General features: G+C 44.2%; 1 protein-coding gene across 41 annotated transcripts in view; it reads left to right on the top strand.

Moving 5' to 3' along the window:
* SORBS1 (sorbin and SH3 domain containing 1) overlaps positions 1-23977 on the top strand; it is a 275655-nt gene that overhangs the window by 212926 nt on the left and 38752 nt on the right. For 34 of the 41 annotated variants that reach the window (XM_050959921.1, XM_050959922.1, XM_050959924.1 and 31 more), the window contains 7 exons: positions 4080-4127; positions 4236-4365; positions 6869-6983; positions 10896-10979; positions 19970-20035; positions 20622-20723; positions 22003-22052. In XM_050959921.1, coding sequence (XP_050815878.1) covers positions 4080-4127; positions 4236-4365; positions 6869-6983; positions 10896-10979; positions 19970-20035; positions 20622-20723; positions 22003-22052 — 595 coding nt within the window. Of the gene's footprint in view, positions 1-430; positions 1753-4079; positions 4128-4235; positions 4366-6868; positions 6984-10895; positions 10980-19969; positions 20036-20621; positions 20724-22002; positions 22053-23977 lie in introns of those variants that run through there. The other 7 variants (XM_050959925.1, XM_050959936.1, XM_050959950.1 and 4 more) reach the window with 4 other exon arrangements.

Here is a 23977-nt window from a genome sequence, read left to right as displayed (position 1 = left end):
ATACAGTGGTGACTCACATTTCATCTTGATGATGTCTCTTGAAAGATGGCTTTAACTATGGTTTTGTTTTCCTTGGGAGCAATACATTTCTTTAATCTGCTCTTAACGTTTTTAATATTAACACAGGATAGTGCCTGGCCCAAAAGTCACTGAAGCCCATTGGCAAGATTCCCTAAAGTTGCCATGGTCTTTGGATCAGGCTGTTAGTGTTTCTCTCTCTTTTTATTAATGTACATTTTAAAATTAAATGGGACATTGCACATGTTGGTTTGCTCAGGGCTGGCCTCAGGAGCACAAGGACAGGATTTGGTGTTCTCTCCAGCATGCTTTACCTGGAAACCCTTAGCTACCCTTTTGTCCTGCTGGTGGGTGGTTTCTGAGGTGGTGGTTCAAGCACTGCTCAGAACCCTTTGCACTCTTACTTTCCAAGAAGCTACTGCACTAGCCAGTGCTGAAGAGACTGTCCTCTACATGGGAGAAGCGTTGGCATCTGCTGCACCCAGCTGAACAGGAACCAGGATTGGCTAGGTGGACAGACATCTCCCACTGGGGAAAGTGTGGTTTGGGACTGGCCTGTTTGGGGGTAATCAGTAGGTGTTTTCTAGAGTCCTTTACTGCTACAATGTAGGAAACTTGCCTGTATGGTGGGTTGTGCATAGTTGAACGTAAAATATGGATCCCTTATGTCAAAGCAGGCTAGGGGATTTAGACTCATATCCCCTGTTAAAATGAATGGCGAACAGATACTTTGAGACATGGTGATAAGATTCATGCCCACCTTTGATGCTTTGAGATGTATGGATGAAAAGTGCTATCCTATACAAGTGCAACGTATTTGATGCCTTAACAGCAGAGATATTGTGTGTGTGTGTGAGAGAGAGAGAGAGAGACTACGGTAAGCTGATGAATGACTGTTACAAAGATGATTCAATTTTCTTGTTTCATGATCCGTTTTACTTTTGTCAGAAGTAATGTATTTTGCCATAAAGCACTGTCATTATTGCAGTAGGACCTTGTATTCCCGTAAATGTCTCCGTGTGTATAAATGCACAGATAAATAATATGCTCCTATTTAGCTAGTCGCGATATTATTAGACCAAACATTTGTCCTTTGTTCTTGCTACCATGCAAAGTATGTTTGGCTTTTACTATCTGCTTGGATTGTTTCTTTATTAGAGAATCCAAGATAGTGGCAATAATTGGGTCCATTCTGGCAGTTCCAGACTATTCAAAGTCTTTTGGAAGTTTTTTTGAATATGAAACAAAGGGTATGAACAGAGATGGACTGAAGCCTCAAAATTCAAATCCAGGTTTCAAACAATCCAAAACTCAGGGTTTGGGATTAGGCCATTATAGAGATAGAAGCCATTTACAAAATTCTGATCTGGGCTCTTATTTCAAACACCTGCAAAGTGTGGGAAGTTCAGCCCCAGAGGTTTGGTTTGGGCCCCACACACAACTACACTTCTTGAGGTTCAGTATAAACTACAAGGAAAAGTCTTTGTCTCACAGAAGGAATCCAATATGGAAGCCATGAACTGGTGACTTCTACCTCCCATAAGGAAGGCCATATGAGTAGGGTATAGGACTGGGAATCAAGAGTCCTGGTTTCTGTTCCCAGTTGTGCCAGTGACATACTGTATGATCTTTACCAAGTCACTCAACCTCTCAGTCCTTCAGTGTTCCCCATTGTAAAATGGGACTAAATATGCTTACTCACCTTTGTAAAGACTGAGATGCAAAGTGTTATATATATATATATATATATATATATATATATATATATATATATATATATATATTCTAGTTATTGCTGCTATGCTAGAATATTGAAACTGGAAATTAGTACTTTCTTGAAGTGCAGTGCTTCTATATGTATATATGAATTATTAGCTGCAATGAATTTTGGCATTTTCCTTCAAATAAATAATTTGTAAAGAAGTGTTTTTCATTATTCCACCAGCTTTAAATAACTTACTGAGAGGCAGTTGGCTGAGAGGGTATTTTTAGACATTCATTCACTTGTACTTTTAGGAACAGGCGATATTATGATTTGCCATATATTGTACTCTCTAGAGAAAACCCATTTTTTTGTATGGGAATAACTGTCACCTTTCCAGCAAACTGCCTCTCAGAAATCTACTTGAGTGACATTAACTAACTCAACATCCTTTTTCTGCCATTTAGATTTGAAATATGGAAATGACACTGAAAACTGATGTTTCTCATTATGCCAGCTCAAGACTATCATAATTACAATGGAGTCACTAACCATCTGTTAGGAGCTAAACCTGCTGCTGCTCCAGTCAGTATGTAGCTTACCAAGAGAATTCAGCAAAAGGGGAGCGGGGGAGAGAAGATTTGTTTGAGCTGAGCCTTTAACGCACAAAGTTTGGTTCAATTAAAGGTGAAATTCAAAGTCAGTTCTTATGTTTTCCAAACCAATTGGCTCCTCAGAGTGAATGGCTTTAGCAGCCTGAAACGGGGAGGGCAAGGATTAGGCTGCAAGCAGGAGCTACCCTCCCACCCCTTGCAGTGGTGCCTACAGATCAGTGTTGAGGCACATTGGTGGGGTGGGGGTCGAATGGGAGTGCTTACATTGCCATTGCCAGGCCTGTACCTGGTCAATAGATTGTGTATTTCACTGTCCCAGGCTGTCAATCAACACCACTGAGTTCAGCAGGCATTTGTTTTAACCTGTTGTTCTTCTGATGGCGTCATCCATTCTGTATTTCTAGTCACTGTCACACTGCCCTTAATCCTTGACTCTTTCAGATATTTCTTCTCAAGAACACCAATGTCCCTTCACCCATGGTTCTTTTTGCAGAATTCACTGTAATACATTTTTCTACGCTGTATCCCTTAGGCCTGTCCACATCTGCAAGACCTTGAGTTTAGATCATCAGCCCCAAAGGCAGGATAGTCTTGGGGTGATGGCCTTAAACTGGGACTCAGACACAGTGGGTTCGGTTCCTAGTCCTGACACTGACTTCTTCCAAGACCACGGGCACCTCATCTAAGACTTGTTCTGAAGACAAGCACAGGCTCTACTGTGCCTTGAATCTGGCTCTAAGTGCCTCAAATCCCCCTCTATAAAATGGGAATGATGAGACTTCTTTTATCCCACCCTTTTATGTGCCTGGCGTATTGAGAGTGTTCACTGTTTGGAGCAGGGACTATTTTTTACTTCAAGAACATGCAGCACCTTGCATGGTCCATGTTTGTTTTGTACCAAGCACATTGTTGGTGCTCAAGGAATAATTTGTGTGTATTAATATATTTGAATTCACTATACTAGTTAATAGAGGCAGAGTGGTTCAGTGATTGGAGCATGTGACTGTGAATCAAGAATTCCTGGATTCTATTTTCAGCTCTGACTCTGGTATTACCTTCAGCAAGTCACTTAAGGTTTCGGTACCCCAGTTTGCCTTTCAGCTTTTGGTACCATTGGTATAATAATACCTATCTCCTCACAGGGGTTTTGTGTCACTAAATGAACAAATGGTTGTAACGCACTTTGAGACCCTCATAGAAAGGTGCTGAAGAAGTGGAAAGAATTTATATTTTCAGTTCACCTAAAAACTATTTTCTAAGTGTGACTTTCACTACTTAGAATCCTCTCTTTGTCATGGGTGTTTGCAGGACCGGCGCTAGGGGTTTTAGCGCACTAAGCGCACGGCAATTTCGCCGCCCCGCGCCCTGGTCCCGCGGCTCCAGTGGAGCTGCCGCAGTCGTGCCTGTGGAGGGTCCGCTGGTCCGCAGCTCCGGAGGAGCTGCCGCAGTCGTGCCTGCGGGAGGTCCACCGGAGCTGCGGAAGCAGCCAACCGGCCGCAGGAATGACTGCGGCAGCTCCACCGGAGCCGCCTGCTGCCCCCTCCGGCAAAATGCCGCTCACCAATAATCCTGGCTCCCATGGCGATTGCCTAGGCCGCCTAAATGGAAGCGCCGGCCCTGGGTGTTTGGCACATTACTATGAGATTAAGAACAATGTGTGACCAAAAGAAAGCAGAGAGGCCTCAAACTTTGCTTCTTAGTAACACTTTCATCTCACTTGCAAACTATTTTGTTTTGTTTTTCAGATGAAGATTCTGATTCTTACTCTCCTCATTATTCCTATTCTGAAGATAGTAAGTAACATTTCATGTGCAACTTTATGGACATGAATTAACAGTAAGCATCACTCATCTTGGCCTCCTGTGAAATTTACCAAGATTTTTGTGTATGCCTTTTTGCAGCAAGGACCCAGCCCTCAGTGCCCCGGTCCAAGAGTGAGATGGACAGCATTGACCCTGACAAGGTTGTTAAGAGATCTGCTACTCTGCCACTTCCAACTCGTACTTCATCATTGAAATCCAGCCCAGAAAGGTAACCTGAACTAAGGGAGAACCTCAAAAGCTCTCATTAGGGAGGGGACTCAAATGTAAAGCTTGGACCTGGATTTGGAGCTGAACTTTCGCAGAGTCCAGGGCAGTTTGGATCTGGAGTATAGCAAGGAGTTGTGCTATTCCTTTGATAGGTATTGAAACCTTAATGTGTTCCTTCATCATCCCAATCTACCCCCTCTGTTTGTCTGTCTCATCCATCTATTGCCTCCACGTCTTTTCATATAGCTCAGGCCCTCTCTGGGGCAGGGACTGTTTCCTTTGGTACATGTCTGTACAATGCCTAGCACAGCAAGTCCTGATCCTTGATTGTGGCACCACACTGTAATATAAATATTAACAAGTATCCAAAGTGTCTCTAAACCTCCTGGATCTACAAAACTGAGCTGGAAGCTGGAAAAAAGGCCCTTCTAGAGCCAATCTGTACTTGGAAATCCAGAGACACATGAAAATGAAAGTAAAGGGCAGTATGGTCTAGCAGACAGGACCTGGAATGCTGGACCTGCGTTCTATTCCTGGCTCTGCTGTGGAAGCTTAGGCAAGTCCCTTCAACTCTTGCGCCTGTTTCTTCTCCAGTCCTTTGTGTGTCTTGTCTAAATTGTAAGCTCTCTGGGTCAAGGACTATCTCTTACTATTTATTTATTCAGCACCTAGCACCCTGGGGCCTCTGAAGCTTGCACATCATCATCATTGTGGGGAGCAAGGGTTTGGATTTATTTCAGGGCTTGGCAACGTTTTTTTGGGAAATGGGTCTTGTTGAATCTCAATCAGCTAATCAGCCCTGGAAGCCCAGTTCAACTCACTGTGAAGTCAATGGGAGTTTTGAGTCCTAGTTAGCATCAGATATTGTTTTCACTCCTGCTTTTTAACTATGCATGTAGAAGCTCATTGTAATAGTAACGAAAGCATTTACTGAACAGAGGGTGGGGAGAAAGCAAAATAGGCTATGAACATTTTATGCAATGATTAATTCCCAGAGCTCTTAAAACCCTCTGCTCCCACTTCCTCACAGTGATTTGCACTGGCTTCAAATGAGCAGTTCCATAGTGTGTTTACTAACATAGAGAGCACCTAAGGCCACATGACTAGAAGATGATGTTCTCCCAGCATAGCAATTAAAGAGGAAGTACTGTAGCTTCCTGGTAAAACTCTTGTGAATCAAAAGATTAGACTAATTAGTGCTTTACATTATCAGGTAACAAAAACAGCAGGACTCAGCTGGGGAGAACATTTCCTAGGATTGGAAGTGCTAAAACAATCAGGTCTGTTTTACACCGTGGAAATTAGACTGGTTGAAACCCCTAGAATATTTATAAAACACTCTGCAAATGGTCTAATAACTGGCTAGAACAAGCAACCTTTTACCAGCAGGTTTAGTTCTGGTTAATGCTTAACCAGTCCAGTGTGAACCACGGAAGTACAAGTAGAGATGCACACAAACTGAAATGGTTCAATTTAGCCCTTTCTTTACTGTCTCACAGTACACTGGTGGCCTTGCAAAACCTGCCAGAATGCACTACTTCTGGGAATTGTGGGATAGGTTCCCAGAGTGCATTGCAACTGAGATGGTCTGGGCAGTGCTAGTGTGGATGTTACATAGAACTTAACCATCTCAGGTGGCTAGTGTTGTCTGAACCATTTGTTCTTACAAGCCAGGTCAGTACAACCAGATCAGATCTCTAGTACAGATGAGCCATTAGAACCTCCCAGAAGAAGAAAGTTGGGCCCATGTCACAGACTTCATCCCCAGTTCCATCTTTTCCCAAAAATTAGGCAGAGTGTAGGGGGATGTTCTGGTCTCATAGGCTGACTTAAGAGTTCGAGCCTAGATTCAGTTCAAAGTCGGGGAGAAGGGTGTTGGAATTCTGCAGGCCTATCTCTAAGGTACTTCTAGTAAATAAAGAAGTGGAAGTTTGGCAATTAATGGAAAAGAATTGCAAGAAACCTTTACTGTCCTTTCAAGTGATTTTTAGCAGCTGACACATATACACAAATTTAATTCTGGTTGCTATTAAAAAATAAACCCAAACCCATCCGACCTGTTCCTCTTGCAGCAAGTTTTCTGCTTTAGGCTCTGTCTACACTACTCAGCTTTTAGCGACACAGTTGTACCACTAAAAGCCATGCAGTGTATCTGCTGTTTGACAGCAGGAGGGAGCTCTCCTGTCGACAAAAAACGTCCACTCCCAACGAGCAGCAGTAGCTTTATTGGCAGGAGGGCTCTCCTGCCGACAAAGCGCTGTTCACACCAGCGCTTTTCATCGACAAAACTTTTCTCTTTCAGGGTGTGTTTGTGCGCGTGTGTGGTTTTTTAAAACCTCTGAATGAAAAATCTTTTGTCATTCAGTTGCCAATGAAGAGAAAGCCACAGATTAAAAAGTTTGCTGATTATACCCAGATTAACTGGGGAAGGAGCTTGTCCAAAGAATACACTCATTTTCATGGCAATAGCGAAGTTCTGGGCTAATTAGCCTCTCTTTTCTCAGGAATGACTGGGAACCCCCGGACAAGAAGGTGGATACCAGAAAATATCGGGCAGAGCCAAAGAGCATTTACGACTACCAGCCAGGAAAGTCCTCTGTTTTGGAGAATGAAAAGATGGTAATGTTCCTTTTATCCTGCTCTGTGACTTGGGCCTGTGATTACAATATGCTCACAAGTGCTTGTATAGTTCCATTCAGATAGGTTTCCTTACACTTATGTCTCCTACGTTATGCTATTCCCATATATTTTGTTTTCCAAATGTTTGAGTAATTCTTAACATCGTCACTCCACTAAAAGCAGATCCTGGGGAGGTGCGGGGCCTTTCCTTGTGGACATGTTGTTTTCTGTATTAAGTATGGCTCACTAACCCTAGTTTGTAATCTGTGTTTGACTCAATGGCGTGTCTCCGGTTTGCAAGCTGTGCTTATTTCTAATGCACAGCAATAGTTTATTCCATAGCGTTTGAGGCAACAGGCCGACTAGTGTTCAAAGTTTGTGTTCTTCTGAGGTCAGCAGCTTTAAAGAAGTTAACAGTAAGGTTCATGCTGTGTTAGTGTAATCATGGAAGTGCTAAAAAATACGGAGGTGTTTTTTATTAAGTGAATATTCTGTGAAGTAGTGATTGTTCTTCAAGGGGTATTTGTTTGAAAGGCACAGTTTAAAGTGCTAATTGTTTGTGGCACTCACAATATAAGTCTGGGGCCGTGTTTTCATTAATGCTTTGGAGTAGGATTGAGGAGCTGTACAGAGCGCGAACAGTCACTTTTACTTTAAGATACAGTTGTGACAGGCAATTTAAAAGCAACAGAAGTATGTGGCTAAACTACTGAATAATATGTCTGACTCAGGGTTTTTTCCCTGTTCAATATTTGCTTTCAAGTAACATAAAGCCCATTGTTTTATCCTGGGACTAATTCTCCTTTCACACCAATGTAACACCATCAATTTCAATGAAGTTACTCTTGGTCCAGGCCTAATCCAATGCCTGTTGAAATCAGTGGCATCCTTGCCTAGACTTCAATAGGCATTGGACGCAGTACACTGATGTAAGTGAGAGGCAAACCAGGCCCCTAGTTTGGGTGTAATAGGAAGGATCATTCCTGTCGTTCTGGCTGGCACAAGACCCCTTTGATTTGAACAGGAATTTTGCTTAAGGACTATAGGCTCAGACTCTGTGATTTAAAGCTTGTTTCATCAAAGCACTTAAGCCTATGCTTAAATCCCACTGGAGTCAATGGGACTATTCACATGCTTAAAATTAAGCATGTGCTTAAATGTGTTGCTGAATCAGAGTCTAAAAACCAGAAGAGGGACAATTACCAAAGCAGCTGGAAAGACTCCTGCACAGTTAAGGAAAGAGTAAGGTGAGTTCTGAGAGTGACTCTCCTGACCATTTTTCGTTTTTTACCAGCTGTCATTTCAAACTAAAGATCACAGAGGACTAATGCTGAAACATAAAATGGGACTGAAGTGCCTGTTTGATTGTGCTCTGTGTCAGAATCCTTTTTCCCTAGCCTGTCTAAATACGATAGTGATATGTAGATCTTGTTTTGTGTTGTTGAGGGAAACCTAAAACCCAGTAGAAGGGTTATCTGAAGATAATTTGTAGTCTATTAATAGATTGCAATTGCTATGCCATATTCAAAGCAGTAGCTACTAGGGGCTTGATCCAAATCTCTTGCCATCAATGCAAAGATTCCCATTGATTTCAGTGGCCTTTTGATCAATTCCACTGTAAATTTTACTATGCAACAAGGTCAAAACTTTTTGGGAGTCAATACATAATGTATAGAGACAGAGGCATTGCATCTATCTGCCTGCAGTTAATGGCAGTACCTTTCTCCAATCCCTTGTGGTTTAACTAGGCTTATTCTAGACCCTTGGGAATTAACCTCTTTTTGTGGTGCCTTCACCAAGTGACACAAAAAGTTTAACCATTTAACTTTCAGATACAAGCATTTCCCTTTCTCCCTCCCCCCAGGGGTCAGATAGTCCCATGGGGGATTGGTTTTGGCATCAGCCAGCTTAGGACAGGAGATAATAAAATTGGAAGCATAAGAAGAGTAAGCACAAAGGGTTGGCCCTAAACTGCCAAGAATTGCTTGGTTTTGGCTATTGTGATTGGCACAGAGGGCTGAGGGCCAGACATGTATTAGCTCTGGCCCTAGCCCTGGCAGAACTCTCTGCTTGGCCATATCTCATTAGGATAAATCAGGTTCTCTACTTTCCAAGGTTTTCTCCTCCAGGACCCAGATTGTGGAAGTGCATCTGACATCCCCTTCTGTGAAAAGAGCCCTGGGCAGAGCCATCCAGTGGTTTGAGAACAGCACTGGGAGCTAGAAACTCCTGAGTTTTAAATCCATCTCTGACTTAAAATTCTTCTGTGGCCTTGGATGAGTCACTTCATGATTCTTCCTCACTTTTCCCACCCCTGTAAACTGGGGGTGATAATACTTACTCACCTTCTGTACACCACAGAGGTCCTGTAATAGGTAAAGGGTCAAAGTAAGCCTTGGCATACATGCCCACAACTCTTGAGTGACTCACTTCAATGGAAGCTAGATCCACTTATGGAAGGGCTGAATTTGGTTCATTGTTTTTTAAAGTCCTTTGAAGATGCCTACAGGTGAAATTTGTCTAAGTGGGCAAAAAATGGGCAAAAATTATTTGCATCTCTCTTCACTGAGTTACTGTACAAATACCTTAATTTTGGGGGAGGATTCTGGACTGCACCTCAGCAGACACACTGCACAGAAGATATAGCCCAGAAGGAGTGAGGGACCAGGGTGACTTTATGCCAACTTTTTGCCTTTCAGATTTTTAGCTGCTGAGGGAGCTGAAATGGCCACCAGTGTAAGCAGTCTTGGGGCTGCTCTAACTGATGGAAGCCTCCCCAGTGTTGCCAACAGGATGCACAGCAGTCCAGTCACTTGTAGTGTTCAGTGCCATGGAAAAACTCCCTCCTGCAGTCTGACTCTGACACATCTCCTGCACTAGTACTAGTGGGCGGAGTGGACAGCACTGGGCTACTTATATTGACTCCCGTGCATGGCCCCTATACACCACAACGGAAGCATATAGAGGCTGAGGTGGGGGCCTCCATGTCCTGCTGCACTTACTATAAATTTATAATACACTTAGGTCCACTTAATTTAAAGGCTGGATCCATTTAAATCAAATTTAACCAGATCTATCTTTGTAATCTAGAGCACTGGATTTGTTCTCTTATGTCACCAAAGTAAGGTTACACAACTTTAAGTTGTTTTGTTAAAATAGATTTTAGGCATGAAAGGGAGCTTTCTTTTTAGCTGTGCTGTTACCTGTCCTGTCTGGTTTTTCCTTCATTCTAGTTTTGTCCGATTCTCCAACATTTATTTGTGAATAAGCAAAGTATATTGTCTTCCTATTCATCCCCTTTGAGATCTTTCAGAAGTGTGCTCTCTCTCTAATTGTGTCCTCTTCGATTTAGAATGTCACCTCTCACTCTGTTTGCTGTGTATGGACCACAGTTTCTCACATATCCACGTGCTGTTAAAGATGCAGTATATTTAATGCTGATCTGGGGCTCAGCAATAGATAATTTGCGTTCTTCAACCTTTATTTATTTATTTATTTGCCAAATGAAAATTTAAAAAAAAATATATAGGCTTAACCTTTGAATCTGAGAGAGCTTTTAACGGTAGGAACAAAGGACTATAAATTACAAATCCTGAGGTCCTTTCCTAGTTCTTCCACTGACTTGCTGTGTGATCTTGAGCAAATCACATAACCACTATCTGCCTCAGTTTCCCCATCTCAAAATTGAACTAATACTCTCCCAGGGGTGCTGTAAGGTTTAATAAATGATTGTAAAACATTCAGAGATCCTTGAATGGAAGGTATTGTAGAAGTACTAAATTATTAGGCTAACTATCTGCATTATTCAATTGAAAACATTGAGACTGCATCTCTAACAGTCCCTTTCCTATGTATTCTTTGCATAATGTTATCCTTCTCTTTCTTCCATTCCCCTATCACCAACTCCTTTAGACTCGGGATATAAGCCCAGAAGAGATAGATTTAAAGAATGAACCTTGGTATAAATTCTTTTCGGAATTGGAGTTTGGGAAACCGGTAAGTTTGATAGCTGCAATGATTGATAAAGTCAACCTGCATTTTGTAATGATGCTGTTGCGACTTTACTCTAGTTCCTAGATATTCAATGAGACAGCCCTTCCAGAGTGAAACATGACAGTTCATAACTGAGCCTTGGCACTGACATATGCTAGTAGTTCGGTGACCATTTAAAACATTTTAAAGGCATAATATTTGACCTTCAACTTCATAGGAAAATATGCCAACTAGTGAGGCAATATCACTTTCATGTGTCAGAGTTCAGCTGGAGGTTTTACTTATTAAAGATAGCAATGATTGTTCTCATTCATTTGTCCCCTTTTCCATACTCTTGTTCCCTCCTCCTCCTCACAAGAGCTAGGATGGCTGCTACTTAACCTATTAAATAACTTTAAGACAATGAGAGTCACTATCATATTATAGTCCTGGGTCCTTCGTCTGTGGTCAAAAAGTACCAGCTGTCTATAAACTGATCTTGACCCTCTTCCCTGCTCTTTGCCGTCTTCATGTAACCTGTTCTCTGCCAAATACACTGCAGTGGTTTGCGTCAAGGATCCCAGGGTTGTTCCCAGAAACAGTCCCCTCCAAAGAGTCAGATCAAGAGAATCACATATTTTTATTTCCAATCCAGCTGCATAGCCTGGATTTTACACCTATAAGAATGATTAAATGAACCCTAATTATCCAATAAGGACAGGTGACTTTTGGTGGATGGATGTGTTGATTGTCAGGGCCATTGAAAATTTTAAAAAATTATCCCTGTGTTCTTAAGAACGTCTTTAGTCTTACTGCCTGATTCTTATATCGCTTAATGCTGCTTTTCCACTAGTGCAATTGCTTTGACTTCAGTGAAGCTATTCCTGATACTCTCTGCTATCACTGAGAGCAGAATCCAAGCCCACAGCTCCTCCCTACTGTACAAGTTTCAGTAACTCAAATCTCGTAAGCCTCTTCCAGCAATTACAAGTTGTGGGCTCAGTCCTGTGCTCGTCATGCAGCCCCTTAACTTGGTTACAAGATCAGGGCAGAGACATGTTTCATTGAACATATCACAGGAGGAGCGTGCTCTTGGGGCTTGAGCAGAACTCTTGGGATCTCACCCCTCCCTCTATGTCCTTGGGCAAGTCACTCTCTGCCTATCCAATAATACTCAGCTACTCTGCTAGGATCCAAGTGAGATTTGAGAAATGTTTATAAAGCATTTTAAGACCATTGCACAGATAGTGCTGAGGAAGTGCAGCACGTAGTTCTAATTAGTACAGTAACTTCATATCCCATTATACGCTGCTGCACCAGAACAAGAGACATTTTATACTTATCTAGCACAGTGCACATTGCACTTCTCCCAAGCCAGAACCATTGCAGCTCACTCCCTCATGCCTTGCACTTTATGGTGGAATTTTCTAAAGTGCTCAACTTTGGCCTATCTGTGCCTCATTGATGTCACTGGTAGAACAACCATTGCCTTCAGTGGGAGCAGAGGTAGACTAATGCTGAGCACTTTGGAAAATCCCATCCTGTGCCTGTATTGCAGTGTATACATATAGTAAAACAAACACACCCACCCACTGTGTATTTGTCTAAGGCACAATTCTGCCCTGACCCATTCCTCCACAGCTCTCATTGGCTTCAACGGTGAATTGCACACGAGCATCTGAAGACATGGATGTATTTTAGCTTTAGACTTGTTGCCATTATGATTTAAAGGCACCAGTCATTGTAGTGAAGCCTTCAGGACACATGTCCTCGCTTTCCAGAAGGCTGTGAGGAGCCTGTCTCTACCTACAGATGTTGGAAGCAGACCCTTGGCTATGCAAACAATAAGGCCTTTAGAGCAGGCGTGGGGAACCTTTTTTCTATCAGGTGCCATTCACTCACAGAAAAAACCAGTCATGGGCCACACTCAGCCCCACCGGGGTGGGGACAGAGGCTCGGGGCTTCCCTTTGCAGCAGGGTGAGCTAGCACTCGTGGCTCCAAGGTTCAGAGCTTCCCCTAGGCTCTGAGGTGGGGACAGAAATGAGGGGGTAAGATGCAGGAGGGGGCTCCAGGCTGGGGCAGGGGTTGGGGTGTGGGAGGAGGTTCAGGGTGCAGGCTCTGGGAGGGTGTTAAGATGCAGGAGGGGGTTCCAACCTGGGGCAGGGGGTTCACGGTGCGGGCTTCGGACAGGCGGCGCTTACCTCAGGCAACTCGCGCTCACTGGTGCAGTGGGACTAAAGCAGGCTCCCTGCCTGCCCTGGCTCTGCACTGCTCCAGGAAGTGGATGGCATGTCCAGCCCTTAGGCAGAGGCCAGGGAACTGCGCGGTGCACCCTGCCCGTGCACGCAGGTGCTGCCCCCACAGCTCCCATTGGCTGTGGTTCCCGGCCAATGGGAGCTGCAGAGCCATCACTGGGGTCAGGCAGCACGTGGAGCTCCTAGGGGCTGCAGGGACATGCCAGTCGCTTCTGGGAGCTGCACAGAGCTGACCGGACTTTTAATAGCTTGCCAACCCTAGCTTCCTCCCACAGCAGCGGGGAGGGGATGCCAAGGCTCTGGGCTTCCAGCCCACGACATGGAGACTTAATGCAAACTAAGTGAAATGAAGCAGTCAGCCGGATCTGGCCCATAGGCCATAGGCTCCGGCCCACAGGCCGTAGGCTCCCCACCCCTGCTTTAGGGTGTACTGCCTCTCTTCAATCACATTCCTTAAAATTGGCTTAAATCAAAGCCTAACATCTAAAAGAAAACAGTGATCTTAGACCTTGCTCAAAGCAGCAGAAATGGGAGGGGATGTTTCTCCAACATTCGTATTTGTGTCCTTAGTCATGCAGCCATGTTCTCTCCACCTGCTCAGCCTCCAAGAGGGGATTCCCAGACTAGAAATGTGTTCCAAGCAAAAACATATGTTCTTCTTCGAGTGCTTGTTAAAGTCCATTCCATGTCATGTCATGTCAGTGCGTGGTATCCATAGGACCGGCCCTATTGCCCCCTCGAGGCCCTTGCTCATATGCCGGTATAAGGGGTGCCGCTGGCCCCTCGCCTTCTCGGTTGCTCGACCAGTGTTCTCTTGCTTTGGCAAACCTTCTCCAGTGATTTACTGAACTTTTCTTTGTAAATAGTTAGTGGGTTTTAGTTCTTGTTAGTTTGTTAGTCCCCTTAAGGAACGTTCCCAGAACAGGGTATGCCGCAGTCCCCAGGCTTCAAACCATGTGCCGCCTGTGCTAAGCCCATGCTGGAGGGCTATCCCCACTCCAGCTGCCAAAGTGCCTGGGAGAGGCTCACATCAGAGATAAGTGCAGCATCTGCTGGGGCTTCAGGCTGCACACTCAGAAGGACAGGGACATCAGGTTGAAAGCCCTGCTGATGGAAGCCGCGCTTAGACTGGCCTCTGAGCTGAGTCGGTTGGACTTGGCAGCGAGCACGGTTGCCTCAGTGTGCTTCTCTGGCATGGTGTGCCCCTCGACATTGTTCAACATCCCCAGCGCAGAGGAAGCACAGAGAGAGGGTACTCTCTGGTGTCCAAGGGGGACCAGAGAGACTTGAGGAGTGAGGTGCGACCTGCCCTGGGCCACTTGCCATCCCAGCAGAGGTGCACAACACCATCTGCAAATCCAGCCCCGCAACCTGTGACCCACCTCAAACACCCTTACATGGGATGAACTATCATGGAATCATAGAATCATAGAAGATTAAGCTTGGAAGAGACCTCAGGAGGTTGTCTAGTGCAACCCCCTGCTCAAAGCAGGACCAACACCAACTAAATCATCCCAGCCAGGGCTTTGTCAAGCCGGGCCTTAAAAACCTCTAAGGATGGAGATTCCACCACCTCCCAAGGTAACCCATTCCAGTGCTTCACCACCCTCCTAGCAAAATAGTTTTTCCTAATATCCAACCTAGATCTCCCACACTGCAACTTGAGACCATTGCTCCTTGTTCTGTCATCTGCCGCCACTGAGAACAGCCGAGCTCCATCCTCTTTGGAAACCCCCCTTCAGGTAGATGAAGACTGCTATCAAATCCCCCCTCACTCTTCTCTTCTGCAGACTAAATAAGCCAAGTTCCTCATAAATCATGTGCCCCAGCCCCCTGATCATTTTCATTGCCCTCTGCTGAACTCTCTGGAATTTGACCATATCCTTTCTGTAGTGGGGAGGCCCAAAACTGGACGCAGTACTCCAGCTGTGGCCTCACCAGTGCCAAATAGATGGGAATAATCACTTCCCTTGATCTGCAGGCAATGCTCTTACTAATATCCTTACATATAAATGTGAAGGAGCTCAGAGCAATACACTTGGCCTTCAAAGTGTTCCTTCTACAGCTCTCAGGCAAAAGTGTGAAAGTAGACAGACAATACCGTGTCAGTGTTTTATGTCAAAAAACAGAGGGGCCCACTCCAAGATCTTCTGCCAGGAAGCCTTCGGTCTATGGGATTTCTGCGTGAAGCATTCCACTTACCTGGAGGCGTTGCCCCTCCCTGAGGAGTGGAACGTGCTGGCGGATTGCCTCAGCAGATCTTTTTCCTCTCATTACGAGTGGTCTCTCCAATCAGAGGTCGCCAGTGTCATCTCTCTGAGGTGGGGAACTCTCCAGGTGGACCTGTTAGCCACCGCACAGAACAGGAAATGTCACTGCTTTTGCTCAAGGCAAAGGTTCTCTCTCAGATGCCTTCCTATGATCATGGTTGGACAGCCTGCTGTACTCGTTCCCTCTGATTCTCTTAGTTTGCAAGGCTCTACTAAAGATCAATAGGGACAAGGCAAAGGTCATCCTGGGTCAACCCAGCAAAGCCTTGCCAGCTTTGGTTGGGCATGATCCTAGATCTCATAGTCACATCTCCATGGCTACTCCCTCTCAGGCCAGACATGATATCACAGGAGGCTCCTCCATCCAAACCTCATAGGCCTACACTTGACAACATAGCTGCTGCCTGGCTAAATCCAGAGGAGAGGACATGCTCAGAGCAGATCCACCAGGTTTTTCTAGGTAGCAGAATGCCCTCTACCAGGGCCACCTATCTGGCCAAGTGGAAATACTTCACTTGCTGGATGGCCAAGTGGAGCCTTTGCCCAGCACAGGCTTCATTGGATAGAATATCAGAGTTGGAAGGGACTTCAAGTCCAACCTCCTGCTCAAAGCAGGACCAATCCCCAGATCCCTAAATGGCCCCTTCAAGGATTGAACTCAGAACCCTAAGTTTAGCATACCAATGCTCAAACCTCTGAGCTATCCCTCCTTGCAGTTCAACTTAGAGTATCTCTAAGGTCTTTCATTGTCATCAATCAAGGTTCATTAGGCAGTCATCTCAGCATTCCCACCCCCAATCCAAGACAGATTGGTCGTCACCCAGGAGATGATTAGCAGGTTCATTAAGGAGTTGGAGAGGCGCTACCCACAGATTCGTGACCCAGTTCCACCTTGGGACTTAAACCTGATTTTGTCTAGGCTCTTGGCGTCCTGCTCCTTGCTGTTTCACTCATGAAAAGCTGCTTTCCTGATAGCAATCACTTCAGCCAGGAGAGTTTCCGAGTTGACCTTGGAGCCTCCCTATACTGTTTTCATCAGAGATAAGATCCAACAGTGTCCCCACCCAGCCTTTCTACCCAAGGTGGTGTCGCAGTTTCATGTCAGCCAAGACATTTTCCTGCCTGTCTTCTTCCCGAAACTGCACAAGACAGAAGAGGAGCGACGCTTACACTCCTTGGACGTTAGAAGGGCACTAGCCTTTTATATTGACAGGACAAGTCCCTTCCACAAATCTACGCGGTTTTTTGTTGCTATCACAGATAGAATAAAGGGTCTCCTGGAGTCATCCCACAGAATCTCATCCTGGATCACAACCTGTATCCAGGCCTTCTATGAACAAGCAAAGGTCCTGCCTCCAGCTATCATGAAGGCCCATTCTATGAGAGCGCCAGCGTCTTCAGGAGCTTTCGTGGCACACATTCTGATCCAGGACAGCTGCAGGCCCGTGACATGGTCATCAGTCCACGTTTGCGTCCCACTATGCCATCACCCAACAGGTCAGAACTTACGCTAATTTTGGAAGAGCTGTGTTAGTTGGCATGCTCATGAATTCCTAGCCCATCTCCGAGGACACTGCTTGTGAGTCACCTGGCATGGAATGGACAGGAGCAAGCACGCGATGAAGAAAAAACAGTTACTAACCTTCCGTAATTGTTGTTCTTCAAAATGTGTTGCTCATGTCCATTCCATGACCTTCCCTTCTACCCCACCATTGGAGTTGACAACAAGAAGGAACTGAGAGGGCGTGGGGCTGGTGGCACCCTTATAGCGACACGAGTGTAGGCCTCTAGGGGCAATAGAGCTGACCCTAGGGATACCATTATGGGAAAACTCCCCAGGGGGAGGGATAGCTCAGTGGTTTGAGCATTGGCCTGTTAAACCCAAGGTTGTGAGCTCAATTCTCAAGGGGGCCATCTGAGGTAAAAATCTGTCTGGGGATTGGTCCTGCTTTGAGCAGGGGGTTGGACTAGATGACCTCCTGAGGTCCCTTCCAACCCTGATATTCTATGAATAGCACATGCACACCTGATATGACATGGAATAGACATGAGCAACGCATCTCAAAGAACAACCATTATGAAAGGTTGGTAACTGTCTTTTGCAACCACTTGAGTAGATAGCACTGAGAAGTTCCCCCTGCATTAATGAAGCTGCAAGGGGTCTAAGTAGAAAAATGGAGATAAGAAGGAGCAAGGCCTACCAATGCCTTCCAGCTCCTGCTGCAGTCCCACCAATGGCCTTCTTTCTACAGTCCTGCCAGACTTCCATTCATCCATCCCATGACTGCCTCACCTCTCTCCTGCATTCAGAAGAAATTAAGTTAATCCCAAGGGATCTTGGTGGAGGAATCCTTTCCATCATCTTAACGTTATGCATGTGAATGAGAATCACTGCAGTTAAACATTTGACCCTACGTACACAGTGATAGAATAGTTAGCCCAGTCTGTCTTGTGTTCTGGGGCTTCTAAGTGCCCCCTGTAGCTGTAGCTGCTCCCTCATATTTCTGTCTTGAAAATTTCTGATGCCCTCCTGTGGCAGCTCCTGTTAGTGCGCTGTGCGATAGCTGTGCAGCCACTTGGCTGATGGAACTGCCCTGTGAGTCCACACACATGATCTATGCACCGTGCTGCAGCGTTACGTCAATCTCATTGATGCAATGTGTGATCTTTTAGTCTGTGTGTAATCTGCCCCTGACTGGAAATTGTGGCAAGTTGAACAACGCTTCACTGAAGTTCAGCTCTGTAAACTGAGCTCTGCTGCTCACTTGGTCTGAAAAAGCAGCTGACAGCTTTCAGCTGTAGTGCTCCTCCAGGCTGCTGGAAGGCCAGGTCATCGAATGTCACCGGTAAATCACATTTAATCAGAGGTCCCCTGTTAACATGACTTTTAACTGAGCAAGTCTCAGCAGTCATCCTGGAATGGATGAAGTGAGGCTCAGGATTCCCAGTCCAGTCCTAGCCAGTCCCATGGGACCGTGCAGGCAATGCTCCAGTGGTTTGGATAGGATTCGATGTTCAGTGCCCATAGAGCTTAGGACACTTTAGCAGCATGGACTCTTTTTGGATATATCACTGAGATTCTTCCACCCCACACGCTTATTCCCTAATTCTGATTTTCCACAGGACCTGTCCACAGAATATAACATTTAGTCAATAATTCCATCGGCTTGTCAAACACACACCAGCACCTTCACCCAGGGACTTGTAGGGCAGTTGCAGTTTGGCTCTTTGCTCCAATACTCGGAAGCGGGACTTCGGGAAAGAGAGACCCTCATTGACTCTGCAAGACTGTCTTCCATAGCCCTAAACACTGATGACTGTCAACAACAGACCTCTTGGGATTCGTAATAGCCATTTATAGTGTCTGCAGCCCAAAAGGTGGTAGTAAAAAGTAGAAATATGCCCAGTCCAGAAACCCAGGTCCAGGCAATCCCAGAACTTTGGAGAAATTCAGATCAGGAGCTGAACTTCAGAGCAAGATTGCTGCTCAATTCCCCCTCCAGTAAAACTGACGCTGATGAGCTCTCTCTAGTCTCTCTCAATGCTCAGATACCACAGCCATGTGAACAGTGTAAACACCTAGGACTGTGCTCTGTTTGTAAAACAAGAAGCCATTTTTTTTCTGTTTGGTAATGTGATCAGCAAGTTTATTCTGGATTCACTGAGAGAGAATAGAAAGTCTTTGCAGCTGCTTCACCCATGGGAGCTGTGCTGTTGGGAAGTGTGTGTATGGCATTATCCAATTAGCAAGGGAAATCATGACAAAAGGATTTCATTCCAAACAGGCCTCTGCAACACTACTGATCCCACCATAGTTAAAAACAAACAAACAAAACCCCTAGAGCCAGAAAATGTAGGTTGAATTTTCTTTTGCAAAGTTCATTACCCCCCATCTTCCCAAAAAGATGAAATGAAAAATAACACCTGTGCATTCTCATTGCTCTATAATGCCAACACTGGAAATTCAGCCATTTATTAACATGGTATGTATTTACAGTTTGGAGCAGGGATTGAAGGGGAAAATATGTCTCCTTTTTATTTATGAAAGGCCCTTGTTCTACCCCTTCCTTTTGAAAAGAAGAATGAGCAAGCAAACACTTTTTTCTTATTGTGATTTTTGTTGTTGTTGTTGCTGTTGTTTTGTTGGTTTTTTGGGTGTTTTTTGTTTAGAATGCTTTACAGCTCCCTGTGCCTTCCCTCTGGGTGGTGCAAAATCCATGAAAACCTCTTATAAAAATAAAAAATGGCTTCAGACAGTATTTAAAACACCTCTCCCTAAATTGTGCATGTGCCCTTGGCCTTCCATAATCTTTTGGCATTTGTGCTATAGCAGATTGCCCTTTTTTTCTCTCTTTTTTTTTTAAATTTTATTTTCAGTGTTGATGCAAATCCCTAATGTATCCCTCTGTGTTCTAATCCAGTTTCCATATTCTCTGTGATGTCTTTCCTTATCTTCATTTCCTCATTTCCTCCTCTGCTTTCCATCAGCCTCCAAAAAAGATATGGGATTATACTCCTGGAGATTGCTCTATACTTACTAGGGAGGATAGAAAGGTAATTCCGTCTCACATATGTTGTACCACAGTATGCTGTCTGTGTGTGGGGGTGTGGGGGTGGGGGTGGGGGTGGGGGGTTATCTGGCATTGTTTGGGTTTTGTGAGTGTGTGGGTGGTGACTCTATTTTTTTTATTTTGGCATGAACTCATTATCCTAACAGTTAAGTTGGCCAGTAAATCGTTTCAATAAGCAGTCTTTAAAACATAGTCTTCCATAAAGTTGAGTGGTTGTTTTGTGTTTTTGACCTGCAATGATAATTGTACTAACAGCATATTGCATCGATGTTAAAGTATCATCTGTTGTTTGGTTTTTTTACAGGTGGGTTTTATGATACTTATGGTTTTTACAGTTAGATTCCAGCAGGCCTGGTGCATCTCTGAATGTAAATATTAAATGCCTAGAACCATTGCATCTGTGATTATTGAAAAGTGATTAATTGCTGGTGAATTTCTGTGTCTTATCTGTACCATCTTTGTCTTTTTTTTTCAATAAAAAGGCTCTTTTATTTCAAAATTAACATTCCTTTGTTTTCCCCTAACCCTAAGCATTATTTTTCCCATTCTTCTCCTCCTTCTTTAACCAGACTGATCTAGAAAAAGACATTTACCTCTACCAGACTGAGTTAGAGGCAGATTTAGAACAAATGGAGAAGCTTTATAGAGCGCCAGATAAAAAGCCACCGAAGGTATTTCCTCTTCTTTTCATGCTGCCAATCCCTGTTTCCCAACTCTCTGCTCTCTCTATTCACTGCTGGATGGTTATTAAATGAGGCTGGGGTCCATAATGCCCCAACCATTCTGATTGCATGGCTTGCTGTGTAGCTGTCAAAAATGATAAAACATGACGCTGATAATCTGGCTCGAAATCCATTTCAGCTACAGTGTTTCCCCCTCCCCCTCTTCTAGGGTTTATTTGGAGTTTGGTGTCTGTACAAAACCCTCTCACTATTTTTCACATGAATAGGCAGCGGCAATCGGCTTTAAATTCTTGGTTGACGTCACGTCACCATCTTGTGCCTTTCAAGCGATCCACCTTCCCACATTTTTTCACACATACCCTACTCCTATGTCAGGATGCTGTACCTACCCCAAGATCTGGATTTTTCGCAAGAGATTTTATGCAACTGTCCTTAAGCTGCAATCAATGTGGCCTTCTTGAGCAGGGTAGCCATCGCCACTGACCTGATGAGAACTAATCCTAGACTAGAAAGATTAATTCGGTAATGCTCCAATTATTATTATTTTAAAGCTACAATAATTTTGATTGGAACTTGGAAACTGCTCTTTCAAAGGCCTCGTTAGCTTTTGTATATCATCTGCGTTTCTTCCAGTTTATGAATCTATATATGGGGACAGGGGGAGACACAGACTAAAAGGTAAACAGTATTTCTTCCAAAATTGCCTCAAATTATTAAAAAATGTGACTAGGAAGCAATAGCTGGATTAAAAGTGAGCTGATGGGAGCTGGCTTTTGCTACTGAAGCTGTGCAGCTGGCATTGCACCTTAAGGAAGGAACCCAGGCGTAGCCATTTCTTTTCTTGTTAGCAGGATGATATTGATTTGAACGCTGAGGAATATATTATGCTGCAGAAATGTGATGTACCTTTAAAGAAAACGGGGGCGGAGGGTGTAGGGGGAAAGCCTGGGGAAATAATTATAAGCATGTGTCTCCTGGTCCTGGCCCGGCTGGTTCTCTCTTCTAGCTTTTGGCTTTATTCACAATGACTCATTCGCAGACAATAGAGTAGGCACAGTGAAAAGGCATCGGCTATGCTTAAAACCTGTTACTGCCCTGAAGGACCCCAAGAAAATTGTTGGTCTTCTGCAGAGACATTGATGTATTAGACTGCATTTAAACTGAAATCTCAATGTCTTCTGAAGGCCAGTATAGCAGTAAGCAAGCCTTTTTCTTTCTCTTTGCATCTCTTTGTGTATCAACGACTTCTTTGTTTGGACTTTTGCAGAGTACAGCAAGCAGCACTCCTCTGGAAACGTCTTCAGACCACTCATCCTAGTAAGTTTTAGAACCACTTGTTTGTTTTGTTTCACAGTTATTGGACTTCTTGGAAGGGGCTCTTTCTGGTGACACATGCAGATAATATTAGCATGATAATTTGTAGATTAATTGAGGGTAGAAGGTCAGCTATATAATTTTGAATTAAGTTGGATGTTATTGTATAATTATTGTTTAGTGATAGCCAAACAAGAAACGATCATTGTTCTACATGCCTTCTATTTAAAAAGCAAACAAAACTGGAACTTTCTCTTACATTAAATTTACAAATAATTGATCATATTATACGAAACATAAAATGTCTAGTCATCTTGATTGCAAATGGCCAATGAGTGGTCCCACCTCCAACTTTCTAGGCAAAGAAAGCAAGTAAATAATTCTCAGACTACAATTTTTATGCTGCTGTTTTAGAGGAAGATTCAATAGGAGATGTGCTCTATCCAGATGCATTGCAGATGGAGCCAGTTTACTGTAAAAGATGGAGGGAAATTCCAGAGCCAGATGTGCCAATTTACCACCGCTGGGGATCCAGCACCTCCCTGCTAACCTGTTATTCTCTTTAACTGAAACAAATGTGTAGTATTCCATCTAGGCACACTTATACAATCCAGATGGATGGGGAGTAGGGAAGAACATGTTTTCCTCTCTGATATCTGCAAATTTCATGTATATTCGTCTTCCCTGACCTTTTATGATATGTGGTTTTGGAATTCTATACAGTTAGTTTTGCACAGTTCGCTTTTGCCTGGGTTCACTTTTCAAAGGAATTTCCTTCCATTATCGTAATTTGGAAGGTGTCCTGGCCTTATCAAGTCCATTATTTCGTGATTTTTTTTATTTTTATTTTCACAAAGGAAGGCTAATAACACTAAATGACATCAGAGTGTGTTGCAAAATATGTAAGTGTCACTTATGTTTGCCAATGGCTGGTAAGGATTCTGAATTCCTGACTGCACTCAAAGGATTCCAAGTCTTGTAAATCTTTCCCTTACATCAGATAACCTTGACTGCTAGTTTCCTGGATCACTTCCATCAGCTGAAATCAGTATGCTTCATTCTTCCATCAGGGCCCTATCCAATTCTCACCAAAGTCCAAGGAAACTCCGCCATTGACTGCTGTAGAAGTTCAGTTGGGCTCTCCATAAATAAATTATATGCTCATTACTGGCGAGGGCGGTGAACCAAAATTCCTGAATTTGGCCTCCCTCGAACTCTGTGGAGTGGTTATAATCTCATAATTAGCAGTTATATAGATTAAGTGTTTGTTTCATTCTATTTTTTTTAATTAATTCTATTTAATCAGTTTCCCATATGTATCTATTCTCACAATATTTACGGTTGGTACAATGGTCAAAAGTCTGTATACACATTAATATGTGAATTTATGTAGGTGCACAAATAATTACATTGTATTAGGTAGCACCAAGGCTAGATTTTCAAATGCTAGCACTTCACTTACTCCCACTATATCTGGTGGAAATGAAGAGCTGCCTGATCTTTTGTTTCTCAGCTCATGGGGTGGGATCATTCTCTCTAGATTTGCATGCAGAGGGGAAGGTATTCTCTGCACATGGATCTGCCCCTGTGGAAGAGCATGGGGTGCTACCTCTAGCAGCACAGGCTCCCCTCGCTTTCTGCCCCCATTGAAGCACTTGGGGATCCGTGCTGGGGGAGGGGAAGGTGGAGGATGGGATGGGTAGCCTGGGAGGAGTCCCACATTGTTCCCCTTCCAGCCCTGTGGAGCTTAGGTGGAAAAGGTAATGCTGGCTGGGGCTTTACTGTCTTTTCTGCAGAGCCACCCCTCTCCCCTGGATGACCATGGATCAGAGAATCCTTTGTAGTGTGGCTCCAGTGGAGCCGAGCTGTGATGGCACAGGGATGCTGCTGGCTGCCAAAGCCAGAGTCATAGTGCCTCCATGCAGATG

Source organism: Gopherus flavomarginatus, chromosome 6 (assembly GCF_025201925.1).
Source record: "Gopherus flavomarginatus isolate rGopFla2 chromosome 6, rGopFla2.mat.asm, whole genome shotgun sequence".
Taxonomy (NCBI): Eukaryota; Metazoa; Chordata; order Testudines; family Testudinidae; genus Gopherus; species Gopherus flavomarginatus.
Note: the sequence above shows the minus strand (reverse complement) of the source record. Positions and strands in the feature narration are given on the sequence as shown.